General features: G+C 42.4%; 1 protein-coding gene across 1 annotated transcript in view; it reads right to left on the bottom strand.

Moving 5' to 3' along the window:
- Positions 1-22,636, bottom strand: part of LOC102451041 (uromodulin-like 1) — an 83,137-nt gene that overhangs the window by 35,729 nt on the left and 24,772 nt on the right. The window contains exons 7-13 of the mRNA XM_075912204.2: positions 21,319-21,573; positions 17,065-17,177; positions 12,035-12,254; positions 8,002-8,139; positions 6,877-7,605; positions 3,411-3,668; positions 2,013-2,125 (exon numbers count right to left, since the gene is read on the bottom strand). Coding sequence (XP_075768319.2) covers positions 2,013-2,125; positions 3,411-3,668; positions 6,877-7,605; positions 8,002-8,139; positions 12,035-12,254; positions 17,065-17,177; positions 21,319-21,573 — 1,826 coding nt within the window. The remainder of the gene's footprint in view (positions 1-2,012; positions 2,126-3,410; positions 3,669-6,876; positions 7,606-8,001; positions 8,140-12,034; positions 12,255-17,064; positions 17,178-21,318; positions 21,574-22,636) is intronic.

Genomic DNA, 22,636 nt, shown 5'->3' with positions numbered 1-22,636 from the left:
AGAGCCCTGTTGACAGGGGAAGAATTAGAATTGCAATGAAACCCTGGGGATGGATAATAAAATTAGTAGGAGGATATTTTAATAGAATAGACTTGCTATTTAGGATGACAGGTACCACTCCTTCCAACCTCCCATTCTACTCCACACAGCTGCTGTCCTCACCTACTGCATTTTAAGATGGGGCCAAATGGAAGAAAAGTGCAACCTAGTCCAGCACTAATAGACTCGAGTCCACATCACTTAAACTACCACAATTGACACTAACTGCCATCCTGATGGGCAGTCTCAATGGAGAGGTAGAGGGACCTGACTAGAGGAAGAATTACCTTCTCACTCCAAGTGACAGTTCCTCCAAGCCAGGCTTAAGGTGTATAACACCAGCAGCCACAGCTGAACAACCGCTCTCCCCCCTCCCAGGGCCAACAGTTGCTCTACAGCACTCTGCTTCTGGTTTTCCCTGCTTTGGGGCCCTTTGAGAACACCCACTATTCAAAGGCAGTTCAAACAATACCCTCCTAGGGTCCAATTTACTGAGTACTCTGGTGCACACTGGCTATCTAGGCCCCAAACCCAGTTCAGTGTCTCTCTCCTAATAATCCAAAACTCAGACTTACAGTCTTAAACCCAGTTTCAGCCCCTCTTCCCTAAGGGACTATCTTCAAAGCATCTCCTGCTCAACAGATCATTCTTACACAGCCTTGAAGTATCCTACCTCACCTCACCAGCCAGGTCCTTCTGCCTGGAGAGTTTTCCTCACTCTCTCCTGCTTCTTGAGTTTTCCCTCTACTCATGCAACACCTTGCACTTGCACTTCCTCACCCCCATTCCCATTCACTGCAACGCCCTGCTCCTTTTGTACTGGAATCGCCTGATTCCTCTCAGGTGGGGCTCACCCAGTCATCAGGGTTGATTTAACACCCAGGTTTCCAACCCATGGGGTAAGCCACCTTGTTACAAAGTGTATTGGATGGACAATATGGGGCAGCTATCTTGGGCACTGACAGTACAAATTGTAAATTCAGGCTTTTACATCTTGCTCTTTTCCCCACTGTGGCATGGACAGGATCACAATCTCCAGCACTGTCAGTCTAGTACCTCTATGAAGCACTACACTCATTTTTTTTAAAATGTGCCAGTTTTTACAAATAAGCAAACACATGTGGATTGTAAAGACACAATGCCATTGAACAAATTAAAGAAACCTTCTGACAAAGTTTACTTAACTGGGGCCTGATCCTGCTCTTAAAATCAGTGGGACATTTCCTGTTTACTTTAATGGTTTCAAGGTCTGGCACCTCCAAATGAAATCCCTCTGAATTAAAAGACTGTAGCTTGGTATTCTGTGCTGAAAATTAAATGTGATATTAAAGCTTACTTCATAAAGGAGGGACAGGGTATAAAATTAGGGGCTATGAAAGAGGATAATAATAAAAATCTCTACTATATCAGACCTGAGGGGATATGAAAAAGGACTACAAGGGCATTAATTTGCATTGGTATGGTGCCTTGCAGTCCAAAGATCTCAAGATGCTTCACAAACATTCATTAGCCTCATTTAAGCCTGCTTGATTATCTCTAGATTCTTGCAGAGGAAACTGAGGCCCAGAGAGCCAGGAATAAATCCCCAAACTTCTGATTCCAGATCTCATGCTCAAGCCACTGAGCTGTGCTTCCTTTTGTTACTAATGTAGTCAATGGGCCTCAACTCATTTAAGTATGGGGGATATATGTATGGTACAGAACCCTCATTGGCCAAACATATTCCTCATTTTATCAAGCCCACTTACCAAATAATCTGGTAGCACTTCAAAGACTAACAAAACATGTAGATGGCCGGTCATTTGAAGAAGTGGACTGTGCCCACGAAACCTCATGATACCTTCTAGATGTTTTGTTAGTCTTTAAAGTGCTAGTAGACCATTTGTCGTTTTTTAAGTTTTCCCTGTTACAGACTATTTCGGCTACCCCTCTGAAACAAATTACCAAATAATAATATTTTTTAATCAACTTACGTCATCAAGAAACAGCCGTGTAAAGTTTTGATATTCTTCACTATTTGTATTGCTGAAATCTGCTGTATATTTCATATTTGTTACTCTTAGTGATCCAGTCAGTTTCTGAACAGCTGCAAAATCAGAAAACAGTTATTTAGAAGAATGTGATCCACAGACCACTGGTGTTCTGGTACATAGTGTAACTTGGGGTGGGCAAAATATAGCCCATGGGCTGCAACCAACCCACCACACACTTCAGAGCTAGCCCTTCATTTACTCTGCGCTATCAATGTCCTGAGGCCCAGCGGGACCCTGCCTGCCACATCCCCACATGCCGCTCAAAGCAGTCAGTTGCTGGGGCCAGTGTGTGTGTCTGCGGTACCGTCGCCCTCCAGAACAATCCTTGCAGCTCCCACTGGCCAGAAACTGGCCAATGAGAGCTGCCTAGACCATGCTTGCAGGCATGTGGAGACCCACTGTCCCCCTCCCCTCATAGTGAGTCACACAAAAATGCACAAACTGGCCCAAGCAGCTGACCACTTTGAGTGGCATGTGTGGATGCAGCAGCCACGGAACCTGCCTGAGGGTTCCACTGGGCTGCTGGCCAGGAGCTGCCTAAGGTAAGCGCCTCACAACCAGAATCTACACCTGGCACCCCATCCACTCCTAGACCTCACCCCCAGCCCCGGGTCACAACTCAAAGCCTCTGCACCCCTTTCTATACTCCTCCCCCAGATCCTAATCCTCTCCTGCACCCATACTCCCTCCCAGGCCTTGCACCCCTTCCTGTATCCCAAACCTCTGCCCCAGGTCACAACCCCCTGCTTCACCCAAACCCCCTCCCAGACCTCACACTCTCTTGCACCCCAATACCCACCTCAGAGCTTCAGCCTGTACCCAAACTCTGTCACAGACCCCGCACTTCCTCCATCAATGTAATAGAAAAGTGTGATCCTGACCACTTACCAAATTCTTGGAGTGACTCGCCATAAAAAATTATTGCCCTCCCTCAGTGCAGCTGCTCCACCTCGTTTCTACCTGCTGAATCGCATCAAACTAATCTAATTAAATAACTTCCCAGTATTACTCTCCCTCAGAAGCAACCGTTGAGCATCTCTTGCCTATGAATGGGAAGGGAGGAGATCCACAAGATATGATTTGTATCAATGGTACCATTCCAAGGCCAGACACAAATGCGGATTTTATACCACTGTTATATTTGCAGTCATTGTCAGCCCATTGTTTTCAACCCGTCCTCGTCCAACAGCTGCTACTCATCCTTACCATGTCCTCCTTACATTGTCCTGGCCATGTGCTCTCTTATAAATAGAAGTCCATTTCCTCTACTGACTTCAATGGCATTAAGAGCAGGCCATTTAAGAAGCAATCATAAGAGTTGTTTCTAAATTAAATTACCTGTCTTTATTGTCTGACGTGCTGGTTTGCTTTCCTTCCCACAAACTTCTGTCCTGATTTCAATGGTGTACAAGATCCCAGGTTCTAGCCCAGGCACAGTCAGCTCATTGCTCTGGATTTTAGTCTCCCATATTAGCTGTTTTTTCTGAAGCAGTAGAAATCGGAAAGCAGGATTCAGTGCAGAATCTGTGGACCAGGCTACATGAAAGCTGATGAAAGTCACATTGGAGAAAATAATCCTTTGAACTGGGACAGGTACTGTGAAGAAAAGAAATGAACAACAATCAAACCTCTGCAGAGGGAAGGGAAAGTACCATCTCTCTCTTACAGCTAACTACTGAAGCAGGCTCTCTCTTCCTTACCAGGATTCCGATGCAGAAGGAATGCATTTAAAACTCATGGCTAGATGAGTGGAACTGAAACATTCTTGCTCAATGTGTCTGCTGTAGTTTGCCTTTCAACCTTGAAATGGTTAACTGCATTCAAATATCCCACTTGACTGGCCATTCCTTAGGTAATTTTCAGTATTAAAATATCTGCATGCAATTTTTAACAAATAAAATAAGTCCAATACTGGCTAAAGCCTATAATCTATATGGAGCTGAGTAAGGTTACATAAGAAGAGTATTTGGATAGTCAATTCCAGGGCAGATATTGCACCAAGGAGATGCAATGGGACCCCTGATGGACAGATCAAGGGAGTGGGTTCCTCCAGAAACCCTGTATGTCCTGCCTTGAGCCATCTGATGCTGTTGTGATGCTTCCTCTTCTCGTTCATAGTAGCTAGCAGCAGTCCCCTAGGCTGTCCCCTTTCCACGCTCTCAGTATCTTCAGAGGAGGCAACAAGGAGAAGAGAGGCAGCCATCTAGCCAACATCCTGTGTGCTTTGCTAGACAGCTCCACAAAGCACTGGAAGGGCTGGGGGTAGGGGCTGGTGGTGAGAAGCGGCAGACGGGGTGAGGGGATTCAAGACACCCCAGAGTGGGAAGGGGAAGGACTAGGACTCCAGGAATGAGTGGCAGAGAGCGTCCAAGAGATAAAATGAGACCCAAGGAGATAAGGAGCCTGACAGAGAAAACAGAAGTGGAGGGATGGGAAGGGGGGAGATCCAAGGAGTGGGAGACAAGGAGGTGTCAGGAAGAGAATGGGGCAGAAAGGGCTGGCATCAGGGAAGGGAGAGGATTAGAAGAAGTAAAAGAAAGAACAACAGAGCAGGGGGACAGACACTGCAGAAGTAAAAAGGCAGGCAGAGATGAACAGGAAAGGAAAATGTTGAGAAAGAAGACAGTGGGACAAACGCCAAGGCAGATAGTGAGTTGAGGGCAGATGGTGTGGCGAGGTAGATAGAGGGCATGAGGGGAAGCATGGGGAAGATAAGGATGGAGGATAGAAATTAAGGAAGGATTGAGTGGATAGTGCTGGTGGGTAGGAAGGAATGGATAATGAAGAGGGTGCAGAGGAAGAGCTGGGGAAAGCAAATGGGACAAATAATGGCTAGCAAGTGATGATGGGTTAGAGACAGTGTTCCCTGTAAGTTGGGTGCTTGAGCAGCCACCCAGGAGAGATTCAAATGCCACCCAGTTAATTAGCAGAGCACCCACAGCAGGTGCTTCTACTGGTGCTGCACATCTGCACATGCCTCAGGGCATGCAACAAAATTTATTCTGCACATAGATGGAAAAAATTAGAGGGAACATTGGCTAGAGGTGGTTCAGACAAAGAATAGAGGGGAAGACTAGGGAAGCTGAAATAGCAGCACATTAAGTGGAATGAAGAAGCAAGCTGCAGCCAGACTGGGGATTGAGGACAGCTCTATACTATCTTTCTCGAAGTAAACATTTTCCCTGAGCAAAGTAAAAGCAGCACACTTGCTCATGTGTGCCACCACAGCATTTTTATTATCAGTATGTTTGTTGGCCTGAATCCAGAAGCACAGAGACCAGGTGTTTCCCAATGTCTTCAATGAGGAGGAGCACAACCAGCCTTTAAGACCCACACAGAGCCAGGGGGGAAGTAGCAAGCCTCAACACAAAACCTCCAAGCTGAAAAAATCTTGTTTGCTTACTAGAACATGCTGACAGCCTGTACAGTAACTCCTTTATAAAGTAACCCCCTACTATGCACTCCTTTGCAGGCTGCTACAACAAGCACCCGCTCCTGTGAAGTGGAGACATTTTTATTCCATTTATACCCAAAAGGTGAATTGTGAGTATTTTATGTTCCCGATTTGCTATGTCAGTTAGAAAGAGGTGAAAAGCAGCCTGTGGCCTCACAGGAGACATTATTCAATCTAGTCAATCTCTCCTCTGATGAAAAGACTGAGATTTGCTCTCTTCATTGCCTGCGCTACCCTCACTCATAGCTGTATTTCCCTTACGGCTGCAGAGGATTCAGTAAAGCAGAAGGAACTCTCCATTTCCTTTTTACAAAGGACCTTAAAAGCAGGAGATACAAGTGAAAGCAGTGGCTGAGCCAACCAAAAACAATCAAATCAGGAGCAATTCAATAATACATTAAATGAATAAAAGCAATACGTGCAGAGGGCGACATTTGGAGCCCAAAACAAGCACAATTAGAATTTAAGGCTTGCAGTTTTTACCCAAACCCCAACTTTGATTCAGATCCAAATGCTGATCCCAAAAAGGTAGAAAATTCCTAAGAACCACTGCAGTACATTTCCCCAGTCCAAATAGACCATGCCTGCTCACTTCCCTAATCAATCCTCATTAGAGAGATTCACATAGTTGCTTTCAGATCTCCATACACTTCCCTTCTTTGCTCAAGTTTTCAGGGATCTGGCTGGCCCTTACCTGACTGGCAACTTTTAGGGAAGTGCAAAATCTTTTCCGGAGGATCTCTTATTCCGGAAGTAGCCTGACAGGAAGTAGGAATAAGAGATCCTCCGGAAAAGGGCTTTTTTCCGGAGGATCGGGGCCAGTGTAGACGCTCTTTTCCGGCTTTTCTAAAAGCCGGAAAAAAGCGGCGGACATTTTTATTTAAATGCCGCGGGGGATATTTAAATCCCCCGCGGATTTCCCTATTACGACCTGTAAAATTAGCATGCCCCTTTCGGAAAAGGGGCCAGTGTAGACATAGCCCTAAAGTGTTACAAATCGATGAAATTACTATCAAAATATTGGAAGAGTCAGTAAAAACTATGAGGATTTACTCCTTAACAGTGCCACAGGGCTCCTTGTTGTTTTTGCTGAAACAGATTAACACAGCTAACCCTCCAAAACTTGGAAGATTATTTTAGCAAAGCTCTGCCATGCTTCTTTGGAAAAAATGCACTTAGGAATAATGCCAAGTCTACAAGAAAAAATATATTTCACAAAGACTAACTATATTTGCCAGTCACGTCCTGTACCCCAACACACAAACAACTACGTATTGTTTAGGACTCTGACTTCTTTCTTCTTATGAACAATTATCAAGCATGTAGAACAGAGCTGTGATGCATACTCACTACAATCTGTGGCCGGGAAAGTGGTTGCACTAAAAGCTGGTGAGAAGTCAGGGGAAACCGGTGTTACTGAGCAGGATTCTTTAGGAGAGCTCTCAGAGCAAGAGTTGCTAACTCTTCCCCTTTCTTCATGTGCATCAAGGGTGGAATTTAGAACATAAATTGTAGGATCTTCTGTAGCTGGCATGGATGGATTGGAGCCATTCTGAGAATTTGCTTCAGGAACGTAGAGAGGTATGTCGGTCTCTCCTATAGCTTTCTCTTTCGTAACAGCAGCAGTTGTATTGGAAACAATAGATAACGTGGGCAATGACGAATTGTGATGCTCTTGCCTGGTTGCAGCCAGGGATGCATAAGTAACAGTGGTCAGTTGCTGTGGTTCATCAGCTGAAGTCTCTTCCACAGAGTTTTCCATTGATTCACTTACAGCTTTCCATAGTTTTGTCACCACAACTAGTGTTTTAATGGTGGTTGGACCCTTCATGTTTAATGTGTTATTTCTTTCAAATCCAACTGACGATGCCATGTCCTTTCTCTGAGTTACTGGAGGACCGCTGATGGAAGAATAGTTGCTTGACACTTGCGTACCACTTGCCGGAAGCACAGTAGGCACATTTAATGTGGTTGTCCTCATTCTTATTTCAGTGACTGCGGGTGAAGCATACAGTCCAGTATTTGGTTCAGATGGTATTTCTGTCCCGCCTGATTCAGTAACTGGGTTCACAATTTCACCTGTAACAACATTAATGACATCGAAATGGAAGGTCAGACCAAAAGAATACAACTTTAGAACGTTCCCTAGTTTATTTTCGAATGTATCAGAGCTCTTTAGTGCCATGTCAGCAAGATGTGTGTGTTTTATTACAACATTTGCCCAATATGCTACTCAAATCAGGGTCTGTTAGTATAGGTTAGTGCTCTGCCTTGCTACACAGTGAAGCAGATTCAGTTCCTGGCCTCCCTCTCCTCTGGTCAGCAGGGCATGGATCACTACTGAGGAGAGCCCCGTGAACATCTTCTGCACTGTATAAATTGTAGATGATGATAAAAATAAAGTGGAGGTGGTGAAATGATGTGATCCAGCTCTTCCTGGAAAAAAAAAAAACTACTGACAAATCTCTTGCTCACCTTCACAGTTTCTTCCAGGTCGAGATGGATTGGTATCCATGGCTGTCTTGCATCTGCATATATATGAGCCAATTAGATTGATACACTCTGCATACATATAGCAGTCATTCTCTGAATGAGATGCACATTCATCCCAGTCTGTAATGACAAAACCAAAGTGTAAATAAAATAGCCTCTCTTTGGCTGACTTGGATTATAACTAGTAACAATCACAAAATACTCTAGAACGTACTTAAATACTTCTCAGTCCTTACAGTTTACCTGAGGTCCAAGTTTTTAAAGACTTACAATATTGCTTGATCTTAATATCCTTGCAGATATTTTTTTAAATGGGCATCCTAGCCAGGAAAAGATGTTCATAAAGGGAATTCTTTAGATTTTTTCATAGACTTAAAATGAGACATACTGTAGGCTTGAATTAGAGAAAGTCTGTTGGACATTAGAAAATACAATATGTAAACAATGAGGCAAGTTAATCCAAGGCATACATTCCACTGAATTCAGTTCCCCACATCTCATGACATTTCATGTACCAATTAAATTGCAACCCAAGCATGCATCTGGACCAGCAAGTCTACTGGAAATTTACTTAGGTTTTAACAGAATATGGATCCAAATGATGCCCACAGGGAACACTTTTGAAGGAGGCAGTTTTAAGGGTAAAAGCAAGTGGCATAAAATCTAATATCATAGTTGATACCTTTTAAATTAGTCTCAAAAGAGAGATCATTGATTAGATATGTAAGAAGATGTTTTAAGGGCACTTTGTTATGATGAAGTGGGAAAAGCTTCCACTGCCACTGCCAGTGCTATGTATGTGGCTAAATAGAAGACTTAATTCTCAAGGATACTCTCGACGACATATTTCAGGAACATTTAGAATTCAATACATCAAACCCTTAAATATGTAATTATCTTTACATGTGCAAGTAGTTTCATTGAGATGAATGTGATTACTTGTACATGTAAAGTTATTCTCATGGATACATTTTTTACAGAATCAGAGCACAAGTTCACCTGAAAAAAAGACTATGCTAAAATGTAATCAAACCTACAAATCCCTCTGATCAAAGGACTGGAAAATTTTGTTGTTCAATATAACATCCTTAAGCTCTTGCGCTGAACATGTACAAATATTCATTATTGGGATTTTTTTCCTATAACAAAGGAAATGTCTGTTCTAGAAATAGAAAAGGAAAAGTGTGTGCGCACACATGCATTTGTCTTTATGTCTGATCATATGCTTGTTTGGTACTTCCTCCCCAGTGACATTTTAATTCTCTCTCTTTAAGACTCATGAGTTAATTGCTATCTTTTATTTATTCCAAGTCTGCATCCCTTTTTAAGTTGAAACCAACCCACTTTGAGAGTGTTGAAGTGCCATTATAAAGTAATTTACATTCCATTACTCATGAGGATTTTCACTGAGGTTTTTCTTTCATTTTGTTGAGCATGTCATTTTGCCTCCTGTATGCATGTTCCCTTACCCCTCAAGACTGACATCTTTATTCCATAATGTAACAGCAGCTAAGTTCTCTATCCTGTGCTGAATGGATGTTCATGCCAACCCTCTCCTGCCCTATCCAACACAGTCTTTGCACATCAGCATCATTCCACCTGCTCTCCATACTTCCCTCCTCCTTTGTCTCCCATGCTACTGTCCCTCACTTCAATGTCCCTCCCCGCTTCCTTAGGATTTGTCTGCTCTTGAAATACTATAGCAATTCAGTGTAGACACTCATGACAACAACAGAAGGTGGTTCTCAGTTCAGTGCAGTTATGACACCTCCCTGAGAGGCAATAACTATGCTGAGAATTCTTCCCTTGACCAGGTGCTGCCTACACTGGGGGTTAGGTCAGTTTAACTACGTTGTTCAGGGCGCTGGATTTTTTAACACCCAAACAATGTAGCTGGGTTGAATTAACTTAGCCTTAGTCTTTTCATCCAGCTAGGGCAGGGGAGTCCAAACTTTTTTCAAAGAGGGCCAGATTTGATGAAGTGAACATGCGTGAGGGCCGACCATTTTGCCTGACATTCTTTGAACCATTAAAATTAAATGCAAATTAACTATTTTATGCAAAGTTTATTGCAAAAGGCATACTTTTCATTTCGTCACATGGATGACAAATCTAAACAGGTGTTAAACCACTCTGCCTTTCATATCTGAAGGCCAGATGAAAAAAAAAATCCAAGAAGCTGAAATATATGTCAGGAACATTGTAAAGTACATTACATATTATTGGTAATAAAGGTTGTCGGTCAACTTTTAAGTTAAAAAAATATGAACAGGAACATAACACCAAGTATACATGTTGTGTCCAAATATATTTATAACTGATTTATACCAACTGACATTAACTGAGATTTTACAATGTATTCATCTCAATACATATGGATTCGTTGGGGGCCATAAAAGATAGATATTGCCAAATTACCTGTGGGGCCGTATTAAACCGGAACATGGGCCGCAATTGGCCCGCGGGCCGGACTTTGGACATGCCTGAGCTAGGGGGACCATTGATGTGTTGTTCTGGGGCCCGGAATTCCTGTTAGCAGGCCTGCGTGGAAGGACAGAGCTCCTCTCTGGCATAGCTGCACAGAAGGGCAGAGGGCAGTACATTTCAGAAGATCTGCTGGTGTGGGACTGTTCAGTGGCCCCCATTCTGCTCATTTCCCATGTCCCCAGAGTAGCAGGAAACGGAGTGAGTATACATGCCCCTTCTACTCCCAAATAAAAAGGGATGGATCATGGGGAGGGGAAGGGAGAGCAGGGGGGCCCTGTGCTGGGGGCAAGAAGGAGGGTCACATGCCTCCCCCTTAACTGATGCCCCCTGTACTGGAAAGAATTGACCTTAGTTGCACCACTGTATATAATGTATGTTCAGCCAGGGATGAACACTCCAGCGATTTATTTCGGCATATAGCATTGATTATCCTTTCTTTCCTCTTTTGTTGCTTGTGTCTCATGAGCACATCTATTCTCCTCAAAGTAAGTGTGGCTTGGTGCATGGTGTGGCATCACAGGTTTCTATTCTACAATGAGTCTTTCCAGTTTGTTGGGATGATGCCTCCCTTTTTAGGGTGTACTTTCAGTATGTCTTTGAAGTGCTTCCACTACCCTCTGCGAGCCCTTCTTCCCTGATTTCACTGAGAGAAGCTATTAAAACATAAATTCCATGCACAGTTCCTTAGTTCATTTCACTGAGATGGCATCAGGTAATTTTTCTGGCTAGACTTTTATCAAGGAAATGCTGGATTATATTTTTTTAAAATCTGAACCAAATATAACAGATAGTCAACCTGTGGAACTCCTTGCTGCAGGATGTTCAAAGGCCAAGATTATAATATGGTTTGAAAAAAAACTAAATAAATTCATGAAGATTAGGTCAATTGACAGCTGTTAACCAGGATAGACAGGGATAATGTCCCTGGCTTCTATTTTTCAGAAGCTGGGAATGGGTGACTGGAGATGGATCACCTGATGATTACTTGTTCTGTTCATTCTCTCTGGGTCTTGTGATATTTCCCACTGTCAGAAGATAGGATACTGAGTTAGATGGACCTTTGATCTGACCCAGTTCAGCCATTCTTATGTTCTTAGCAGCAGCAGCCTTGAACATATAGTATTCCAGAGGGGATATGTGTTTCACATCTCCAAAGTAATCCACTCACTATCCTCAACTACCCCTAGATGGCAACCTTCTAGCATTCCACAAAGCAGAGGAGGAAGGATGGAAACTGCTAATTCAGGCTCCACTCATTCCCTCTTCAGGACTCAGATACCATAAACAGTGAGAAGATCCCCACATGGACACGAGACACCCACCATGCCTAGCCATGCGGGCCAAGGGGCAAAGAGTTACAAGAGGCCATTCTGGTTCTAAGCCTGTGAAGAGAGGTCTGATTTCACTATTTTCCTTACAATACTATTGCTGTCAGTTTAATACTGGACCTTATTTCTATGTAAAATATTTTTGACAAGAGTGCAAATGCTATTGAAAGTTATGAAAATAATATTTTAAAAAAATCTACCTTCAATTGAGGAGCTCTGCTGATCAATCAAAAACACTGAGCTTCTATACAGAGAAGAAAGCATAGGAGCAAATGTGGACACGTCTATTGGAAACTCAGGATCCTGTATGGTGATTCTAAGTCTCACAATGATACTTCCAGCTTTCAGGGACTCAATTTGCACCTTCAGCTTCCCAGTTTTGTACAACATAGAAATATTTGGTGGAAATGAGTTTTCAATCTGAAAAAATGAGCAAAATATTGATAATACAGTAAGGACACAATTCAAGCAGCACATTAGAAATGTAATTAATATTTATGCTGTCTCTATTTTATTATCCTATATACACCATTTATAGCAAACCATTGTCCAGTCTGTGATACAAATCACAAAAATGAGTAATTCATCTGGGTCTAATACACTCCCAATATAGTGGAAGGCCATAATGTGAATTAATGACAAAGAATCAATACATTTTGTATATTTGTAGTGTCCAGTAAGAGATTTCATAGCTACGATATGTACCTCCTTCTGTGTAAATGCCCTTGCTGTCAAGCACTAATTCTGAAGCATAATTCTCATTTACACGAGGGCTTATTTTTGCAGCACTCTGGCACTGTAAAGGAGCTTTAATTTGGGAGTCAATGTAATTTATATCTACCTTAAGACCTACTTGCTCTGCCAGATCAGTGCGAAGGGCCACAGTGTAAATAAGAATAAAGCCCTCAGAGATTTGATAGGTGGCAATAAGGGCAGAGATGATTCAAAGAACATTTCAGATTCTGGGCCAACTCCTCAGCAACCATGAAGTATGACCCATGCCTGCTTCAGCAGTGTTATTGAGCATGTTCAGTACAAGCCTAGCAACAAATTGTAGGGGTCATGTGACATACCCCACCCCATTATGTGTCACCCCAGGCTCTGGTCCAGGTGGCCAGGTAGGGATTCCCCTGGCATAGGGAAATGCTTGGTGCCTTTGGGCCAGTGTAGCCAGCTTCCATAACCAACCTCCTTTGTTCCCCCAAGAATAAGAACCAGGTCATGGGCATATTGAGGAGAAGGAGATGGCTGGCACCTGCTGTGAAAACTACTGGATTGATCCCCAATTAGAGCAACTTTGAGATATCTCTAAGATACAGCTAAGGTCAAATTAACTCCCAACAGGTGTTGGGATCAGAGTGTGCACAAGTGACATAAATCCATCTTCCTATCCTTTCCCTGAGTTCTGTACTGAGCCCTCTGGTCCCAAGGATAGGAGCTGTTCTCCAATCTGAAACTGAACTAGAGCAAAAAAAAAAAAGAAAAGTTAAAGCTCCTAAATGATTTAGAACCCTAAGTCCCATTTCCAGAAGTCATTCCGGTGCTTAGTAGCCTAAGTTTCATTGATTCATTGACTTTCAGTGAGATCAAGGCACCTAGGTAACTTGAAAATGGAACTTAGGCCCATTCAAAAAAAGTCACGTCTAATGAAAATGATGCTAGAGACCAAATGAAACCCTGGCTCAAATGAACAGAATCCACTAACTTCATTAGCCTTGAACTCACTTGCACAAAATTTGAATGTGTCTCAGTGACTTCATGTCCATTAAACTTTTGATGCCAATATGGGACAATTCTAGAGCTCTTATCTCCTGGTTTGTTCCTAGTTCACCTGTTCAGTCCTATGTAACCAGACTGAAGCCCTCACAGACTGTAGTTTATTTGAAACACACAGTCCCAAAACAACTGCAGTGGAATCCAACTACAAAGAAATTGGACACAGAGACAAGAAAAAACAACTGACTTCTCAAAACGTGGATAGCTTATATAAACCAGTTTTATTTGGGTGAATTGTCTGAAAGCCAACACACAAATATGTTATGCTTTCCCAGCAATGAGGTAAGTGGATGTATATACTAAGCTAATAGAGTTACAGGAGGGACGAGTCTAATGCACTAAAGGCAATGTTAGAGTTCTGCTAAAGTTACCAGATTTGCCTTTCAGGTGCTTTTCAGCCTTTGATTTCTGCATGAGCCTGAATATTTTTGCTTTGAGTTACAATGTGAGGTTAGCAGGTGCTGAGTAGGAATTCAGACTAGATCAGTGTTTCTCCACTATTGTTGATACCTGGGATTGCCTTGCTGCCTTCCTAAACTGCATTAAGGGGACCTCAGAGACCAGCACCAGTCCATGGACTGGTTGTTGAGAAACACTGGACTGGATCTCTGGGGTTCTCTTTTAGCCTTAAACTGTAACTTATAAGATACCATAAAGCAGTTAAGGTTTGCTCAAACCAAACTTAGGCTATGACTACACTGCGGGGGGAACATCTAGGGAACGCACTAGCTCTTCCACTTTTTTTCATGGAAGAGCAAACACGTTCTTTCGGGAAGCTCTGTATTCCTCGTTTCACAGGGAATAAGGCCTCCTCCAAAAGAGGGGGCTTTTCCACCATTTGGCCTCATCTAGACGGGGCCAAATGGCGGAAAAGCCTCTTCTGAAAAAACAATCGGAAAAGCTACACAAATTGTGGAGTGCAATTTGTGTAGCTTTTTCCAATAAAACCCAATAGAGTAGACCTAGCCTAAGGTGCATCCAAAATGGTCATGAATCTGAGCAAATTACGGTATTTTAGTGAATACACCCTGCACCCGAATATACCCTGCGATTTTTCCAAATTGAATAAAAAAAAATCTTGTATACCCCTCGCACAAGTATAACCCACAGCGTATACAAGACTTTTCTGTGCTGGGGGGTATATTCATTAATTTACGGTGCTGGGGGGGTTCCTGCAGGCTGCGCAGGAAACAGGGGGATGAGTGCTCCCCGGGCCAGAGGCTGGAGGCTGCGCAGGAACTCACCAAGTGAGTTTAAAAATATTTGTATACCCCGAACCCGAGTATACCCCGCTGGGGGAGGGGGTGCGGGGTTTGTAAAAACGCATATAACCCACGGGTTATAAGTGTGAAAATATGGTACTTGACTAGTCTGAGTTCTGATTTTTGTATGGCTTTGGATGTTGCTGAAAATATTTTGCTGTTTGAATCCGACAGACAGAACCACCAAAATGCCTCTCCCTATCAAGGGTGGAATATAGCCACAGAAACCTGTATCTTGCACTTATGCAAGCAATTACCCATTTTGCATGAGTAAAAGTCCATTTAGGTAAGCAAATGTATCTATTATGTCTTCCTTTGAAAATGTGGTCCTGTGTTTCCAATCTTTTCATTTTCAGTCTTTTTTGAACTTTATATGTACAAATGGGCCCAAGCCCCATTTAGTTTTGGGAAATTCTGAGCTTGGATTTAGATCTGAACTTCTTAATGAGGGTCTACCTGTGTAAAATGGAACTAAACCAGAATATCCCAGCTGAAACTCCCCATACTTTGTGGAAGTCCCTGTCTGTATCCAAACTTCATATGGCTCAGGCCTATTTATTTCATATCTCATGACTTATGAATTAACACCACCTTTGATTCATGGCATGCGGTATTGCCATGCAGTATGTGAATATCTAATGAGGTTACAGACCAGTAGTGGGCAACCTGTGTCCTGTTCCACCTGTGGCCCACACACCTCCTGTCTACAACCCTCTTTCACGTGCCATTCACACACTGGGACACTGGAGCCCTGCACTTCATACTTCTTCTCCCTCCCAGCACTTTCAGACCACCACAAATCACCTGAGTTGCACTCCGTCCCCACCCCTCTCCTGCCCTCCCAGAGTTTGAGCACCACAAATCAGCTGTTCGTGGCTGTTCAAGCTCTGGGAGGGAGAGGTAGGAGCGGATACAGAGTGCAAATCAGACGATTTGTGGTGCTCCAAAAGTGTTGGGAGAAGTCGGAGGAGAAGTCGGAAATGCAGGGTTCTGGTGCCCCAGTGAGCAAGAGGTATGGGGGAAAGGGGCAGAGAGGGGGTACGCAGGCCACAGGTGGAACTCCAATGAGCCATGGGCAGTAGATTGAAATCCAGTGGTGGGAAATCATTCAACCCACCGAGACGAAGGAGGCCACTCATGCAGCCCACTCACTAGTTATAGACTGAACCAGCCACCTCTGTTTAAAGGAATCATAGAATCATAGGACTGGAAGGGACCTCGAGAGGTCATCGAGTCCAGCCCCCTGCCCTCAAGGCAGGACCAAGCTCTGTCTACACCATCCCTGACAGATGTCTATCTAACCTGTTCTTAAATATCTCCAGCGAGGGAGATTCCACCACCTCCCTTGGCAATTTATTCCAATATTTGACCACCCTGACAGTTAGGAATTTTTTCCTAATGTCCAATCTAAACCTCCCTTGCTGCATTTTAAGCCCATTACTCCTTGTCCTGTCCTCAGAAACCAAGAGGAACAAATTTTCTCCTTCCTCCTTGTGACACCCTTTTAGATATTTGAAAACCGCTATCATGTCCCCACTTAATCTTCTTTTTTCCAAACTAAACAAGCCCAGTTCATGAAGCCTGGCTTCATAGGTCATGTTCTCTAGACCTTTAATCATTCTTGTCGCTCTTTTCTGTACCCTTTCCAATTTCTCCACATCTTTCTTGAAATGTGGCGCCCAGAACTGGACACAGTACTCCAGCTGAGGCCTAACTAGTGCAGAGTAGAGCGGCAGAATGACTTCACGAGTTTTGCTTACAACACACCTGTTGATACAGCCTAGAATCATATTTGCTTTTTTTACAAAAAAAAAAAGGAGAAAGAGCTCTGAGAATAGGTGAAAAACTGCTGAAAACATTACTCAAAGAAACGGTGATCATTTCACAGATCCATTAAAAATCCGCAGATCAGCTTGCAACAGGTTCATTATCAACATAAAAATCTGAAGTAGACAAGACCCCGCTGCATCACTGTTTTTCCTTCACTCCTCTGAAAGGAAAAATTGCCATTGATTTACAGTGGTAACCAGGTGAGGGCCCTGAATTGCTTTTTTATTTTACCAACAGCTTTTCTTTCAGTTGTAAGTGAAGGTCCAAAGAAATGTCTTGAGGATTTTTACCAAACAAGCTTCTCTGAGACATTAAGTAAATCCCTAGTTTAAAACAATTACACACATATATCTTAGTGTTACCTCTGTGAGCAACAGTCTTGAAAATTCTTGATATTCTGTGCTACTGATGTTGAGGAAATGTTCAGTGAAGTTATAATTTAAGATCTTTATTGTAACGCCAAATATCTGGGCATCTATAAGAGACAATATTAAAATATACTGATAAAGGTGAAGATGAAATGATTTGATCAAAACTGAATCGAAACACTCTGAGATTTGGGAGAGTTCAGATTTTAACACCTAACATTTAGGAGATTTCAGATCTGTTTTGTAGTAACCCATGATATGAGAAGTTTGATCTAGAATTTGTATCCAAGTTGTTTTAGACCCATCTATCCCACAAATCAGTGAAGATCTATGTAGAAAAGTAACCATATGGAATGGGCCGAGGGGGGAAATAAAATATAATTGGAGAGATACTTAGTGCTGAAGGTGAGATTATCTGTCCAATAGCCTAAAATGAGTACAAAAATAAATGGACAACTATATTTCTTTGGGGTTAATGCTAAAGAAGAAACTAGAGCCAATTTTCTATTATGTACCAATCTTCTACAGATTGAGGCAAGCACTTAGAAATTCTCCAATGTATTTTTAAATCCAGGTCTGGGTTCCTATCAGGTCATTACAAGTTATTTTAGGAAATTATACTGTGTAGTATTAACAATATTTCTAAGATTCCACTGCCTAACAAACAATAATTGTTTTCACGTACAGTGTACTATCTGAAATTAGCAGCGTCAGAGCCAATAGCAGATCTGGGCAAAATGTGGCCCATGGACCAGATCTGGACCACAGATGCAGCAGGGAGCCTCATGCAGATTCCCTGCTTGCCCGCCCCACCACCCTGCATGCCACTCCAGCCATTTGTGTTTCACAGCTGTGAGGGGTGGAGAGAGGCTTCAGGCACTGCCACCGACCCCAGCATAATCCCTTTGGCTGGCCTCTGGCCAATAGGAGCTGCCTATTTGAAGAACAGGCAGTGCACGAAGCATCCCTCTCCTCGGGCTCTTATTCACAGATGAACATGGCCCCTGCAGCCTGTGTGGGGATGAGGAAGGCAAGGAGGCTGCCTGAGAAACTTGCTGCTACTAGCAGGGAGTCACCCAGTTAAGTGTCCCAGCCAGAGCTCCTCCCTCCCCCAACCCTCTGGCCCCCTCCTGAATCCATACCCCTTCCCAGACCCTGCACCCTAATCCTCTGCCCCAGGTCACAACCTCCTCCTGCCTTAGGTCACAACCCAAACCCCTGCTTCCTCTCCGGCATCCCAGTCCTCTACCCCAGGTCACAATCCCCCTCCTGTCCTAGGTCATAACCCGAATTCCTGCACCCCAGTCCCATGCCCCCAATTACAACTGCCTCCTTCACCCAAACTCCCTCCCAGACCCCATATACCCTCCTGCACCGCAATCTCTTACTGCAAGCTCCCTTCTGCACCCAACCTCCATCCCAAACCCCATATCACTGCCATTAATATCATGGAAGCATACAGCCCTTGACCATTTCCAAAATCTTGGCGTGGTCCCCCTTCAAAAATTATTGCCTATCCCTTGCCTATAGTAACTGCTTTGCCCTGTAAGATAGATACTTCCAGTCTCTAGCTAAGACTTCTTTCTTTTTCAGTGGCTTCGCCTTTTTATCTGATTTATGTATCTATATTTCTTCGGCCCTTATAACCTCTATTTTCTCCTCTGAAAGAGATAAGGGAAGTAGCTCCTTCTAGGGTCAAATCAATGTAATTTCTTAGCTGATTAAGGGGAAGAATCCTACAAAAAGTGACTAGCAACGTCATTACAATGGCAATGGCTGTAAGTACATATTTTACTTAGAAAAAGTTGGAATATTTCTGATTAAATTTGCTCTTTTATCAAAACCCAAATGTTTTTCAAAGATGTTTGACAAAGCTTTTTGCTTAAAAGGTTCCGGAGATCCAGGGGACTCTCTGATCAGAACTAGAGCAAGAAGAATCAAAAATTGATCTTTTCAACACACTTCCATTTTGTGAAAATATTCCAAAGGTTTTGTCCTCATTCCAATATGAAACAAAATAAAATTCGGAAACTTTGGAAGTGATCATGAAAATGAATTGTTGACCCCTGTCTGGCTCTGATTTTTAGTGATGGATTTAAGAAGCCATGATGGGTCTCAGGAAATAATTTTAGACCAAGAGAACAAAAAAACTTCAGTAGACCCATGGTCTACTTAATATCCTACGTCCAAAACTGGCCAGTGTTGGATACCTCAGAGCCTGGTATAACACCTATAGGTTGATGCAGAAAAATATGTAATGCTTTATCATGCGGGAAATTTCTTCTTCACTCCAATCAAGGATCAGCTTATGCCTTAGATCAGAGTTTCTCAACCATTTTTTTTTATAAAGTACCCCTTTTCCCCCCCAAAAAATATTATAAGTACCCCCAGGACCTACAGTTTTCAGACACAAATTTTTTTTTCTAAGATTGCAACACATTTGTTTAAACAACTTAATCATAGCTGGGTGGACAATGAAATTTTTGGGTGTATAAAATACAAAAATAATAAAGCACTGCAAAGCTTAAATCAAAAATTCAGTTTTCTCCAAGTTTCAGTTGTGTTGACATACCCCCCAGACTTCTCTTGAGTACCCTTAAGGGTACTCGTACCACTGGTTGAGAAACACTGCCTTAGATGATAAGGCTCTTTAACTCAGATAACTGCAAATACTGACCTCATTCAAAAAGAGAAATTGTATCTTGTTAAAATTTCGGAGGGTGTTTGATGCACATGAAAGTAATGGGACAGCAGCTTTGGCTGAGTTGATGGAACTAGCCAAAATATAGCAGAGCACCTGCAAGCTTCCTTATAAAAATATACATAGATCCCTGCAAACTCATGGGTGTCTGCTTTATAGCCACAGGTGTGGGTGAGGATATCCATGGCTCATTTTTGCAGATACAGATGTGGATTCAAATTTTGTATCTAGAACCCTGGAAAACTGCAGATATCCACATTATATCTGCAGGTCACTTATGCAGACGCAGATGTGGATTCAAATTTATAGCTCTTGCCAATGTAATTCAATCCTGATTTGCTACAAATTGGGTCACCAAAATATGGTTTTCCCTCAAGCAGTTGTGTCAGTTAATAATATTCTCAGAGAAGCCTCTGATTTAGACATAATTAAATCACTTTACTTCCTTGTTCCTCTCACAACCCAGCTCTAACTCAGATAAAAGCAGGACCTCCCCCAAAATTAATCTTGACTGGGAAAAAGAGTATTGCTGACAGCATGGCCTAATTCACAACGTCACGTTCCAGATTTGATTTATTTATCTAATTGCCTAAGTCATTAATCAAATGCTTCACTTTACCAGCTGTGTAACAAAACAGCCACATATCTCAGTATAAGCCTTCTGGCTGGTTATCTGAGGCTTTGTCTACACTGGCATGCTTTGTCACCAAAAACTGTCTTTTGGCAATAAAACTGTGAGAGTGATTACACTGCAATACGACTTTTGTCGGAAAAATCACCCAGTTTTGGCAATAAAAAAAACTTCCACCCCTGCAAGAGACTTCTGTCTTCCTCCTTCTCTTTCTTGTTGACAAAGAGTCAGTGTGGACTCTGTTGTTTGTTTTTTTGAAAGAACTGGCTTCTGGCAGTATCCCACAATGCCTACCCTGATGGCTCTGCTCAGTGTTTTGTGATCTCTGCTACCCTGCAGGCATGCGCCTCTCCCCTTTCAAAGCTCTGGAAAGTATCTAACAGCTGAGTGAGTTGCTCCCTTCGGAGAACAAACAACGAGCAAATGATTGCACTGCTTCTGTTCTGCTCTGTATTAGGAACACAGTGGCAGGCAGACTGCTGCTGCATGTGGAGGGCTGGAGAGACTGCTGTGCTGTTTTGACATTCCTCAGCACAGAGAGTACACAGAGCTACGAGGGAAGTACAGGGATCAGCTCTGCCTTCCCACAACATTGCATTGTGGGATACTTTGCCACATTACTTTGCTGTGTCTGTCAACAGGGTGCTAGCAATGTGGCCGGGAAATGTCAACAATGGGAGGCGGAAAAACTAGTCTGAACAGTTTTTACTTTTGGCAACTTCTGCATGTTGACAGCACTTTCGTCACCAAACCTTCCCAGCTAAAAAATAGCGTGAGTTACACTAGCATTGAGAAAAGGGGAAAAGTGCATGTGTGAGTGGAAGAAAACTTCAGGTAAAGTCTTGAAAGCATCATGGTAAATCATTATAGGATACAGATATGGCAAAAAATGCAACATTTCTAAGGTGATATTTACCAGTTTTGACATTTTTATAGGAGATAATGTTCTTTCCACAAGCTTCATAGCTGATCTTCACTGTGTATTTTATTCCTGCTTCCAGCTCAGATATATCCATTTCCATTTCTGTAGTCTCCATACTTGCAAGCAACTCTTGACCCTTGTACACTTGTACTTGAAATGTATGGTTCAAAGTAGAATTTACACTCCAAGATACTTCAAAACTGCTGCTGGTAACGTTGACGATTCGGTGGTCTCTAATTGCAGACAGATCTATGATAGCAGAGGAGATTATCATCAAAGTAAAAGGAATGTTTTTTCTAAGCAACAATGTACTCCACATCCATTACATATCTAAACTATTTTGATCAACAGAGTGAAATTGCTCATCTCAGAATAAATTGCCAGATTCTTTCATTTTTAGTAGTATCCTAATCCACAAATAGCTCCAACTGGAACCATTAAATATACATTTACAACAAATGGTATGATAGCACTTTATAGACTAACAAAACATGTAGATGGTATCATGAAAGCTCATGATACCATCTACATGTTTTGTTAGTCTATAAAGTGCTATCAGACCATTTGTTTTTGTTTGTTTGTTTTCTGTACTGACTAACTTGGCTACCCCCCTGAAGCTTTTATACGTTTACAATTTGTTTTCCTTTTCTGCCTCAGGATTTGTGACTGATTAAATAGATACTTATCCAGTAAGACACTTGTTTGACTGACATATAAAAGATATTACACCTAACCCTCTATTTCCCTATATGTATATAGTCTTTATTTATTTATTTATCCAATGTACTTCCTCAGCCAAATGCTTAAATCCCTGCATGGATATAAAATTAGTATCCACATCTGCAAAAATGAGCCATGGATACAAAGCGGATATCCACAGATTTGCAGGGTTCTAGAAATGTGGATTGGTATCCACATTTGCATCTGTATCTGCAAAAAATGAGTAGTGGATATCCGCATCCACAGATGCGAATACCTGTAAATATAAAGCAGATATCCATGGATTTGCAGGACTCTACAAATGCTACCCATCAGGGCAGTGTAAACGAGAGCAGAGCTTGGATCCCAGTTTTCATGCAGAACAGAATACTGTGACATCAGTCGGTCATAATTTCAGTTCTTTTTGTACTGATAAAACTTACTAAGAAAAAGGGAATCAAAGGTTTGTTTTTTTAACCAAATAATGTGGTTAACTGTTTCAATGGAAAGGACTTGTTCCCTATCATTCAAGCCAGTGGCCTAGTAGATAGATATATTTACAAATCCTTGAGGCCAAAGACTTAATGCCTATTTCTCTAAAAAGACTGATTTC

Source organism: Pelodiscus sinensis, chromosome 1 (genome assembly GCF_052426305.1).
Source record: "Pelodiscus sinensis isolate ZL-2025 chromosome 1, ASM5242630v1, whole genome shotgun sequence".
Taxonomy (NCBI): Eukaryota; Metazoa; Chordata; order Testudines; family Trionychidae; genus Pelodiscus; species Pelodiscus sinensis.
This window is presented reverse-complemented; position numbering and strand designations above follow the sequence as displayed.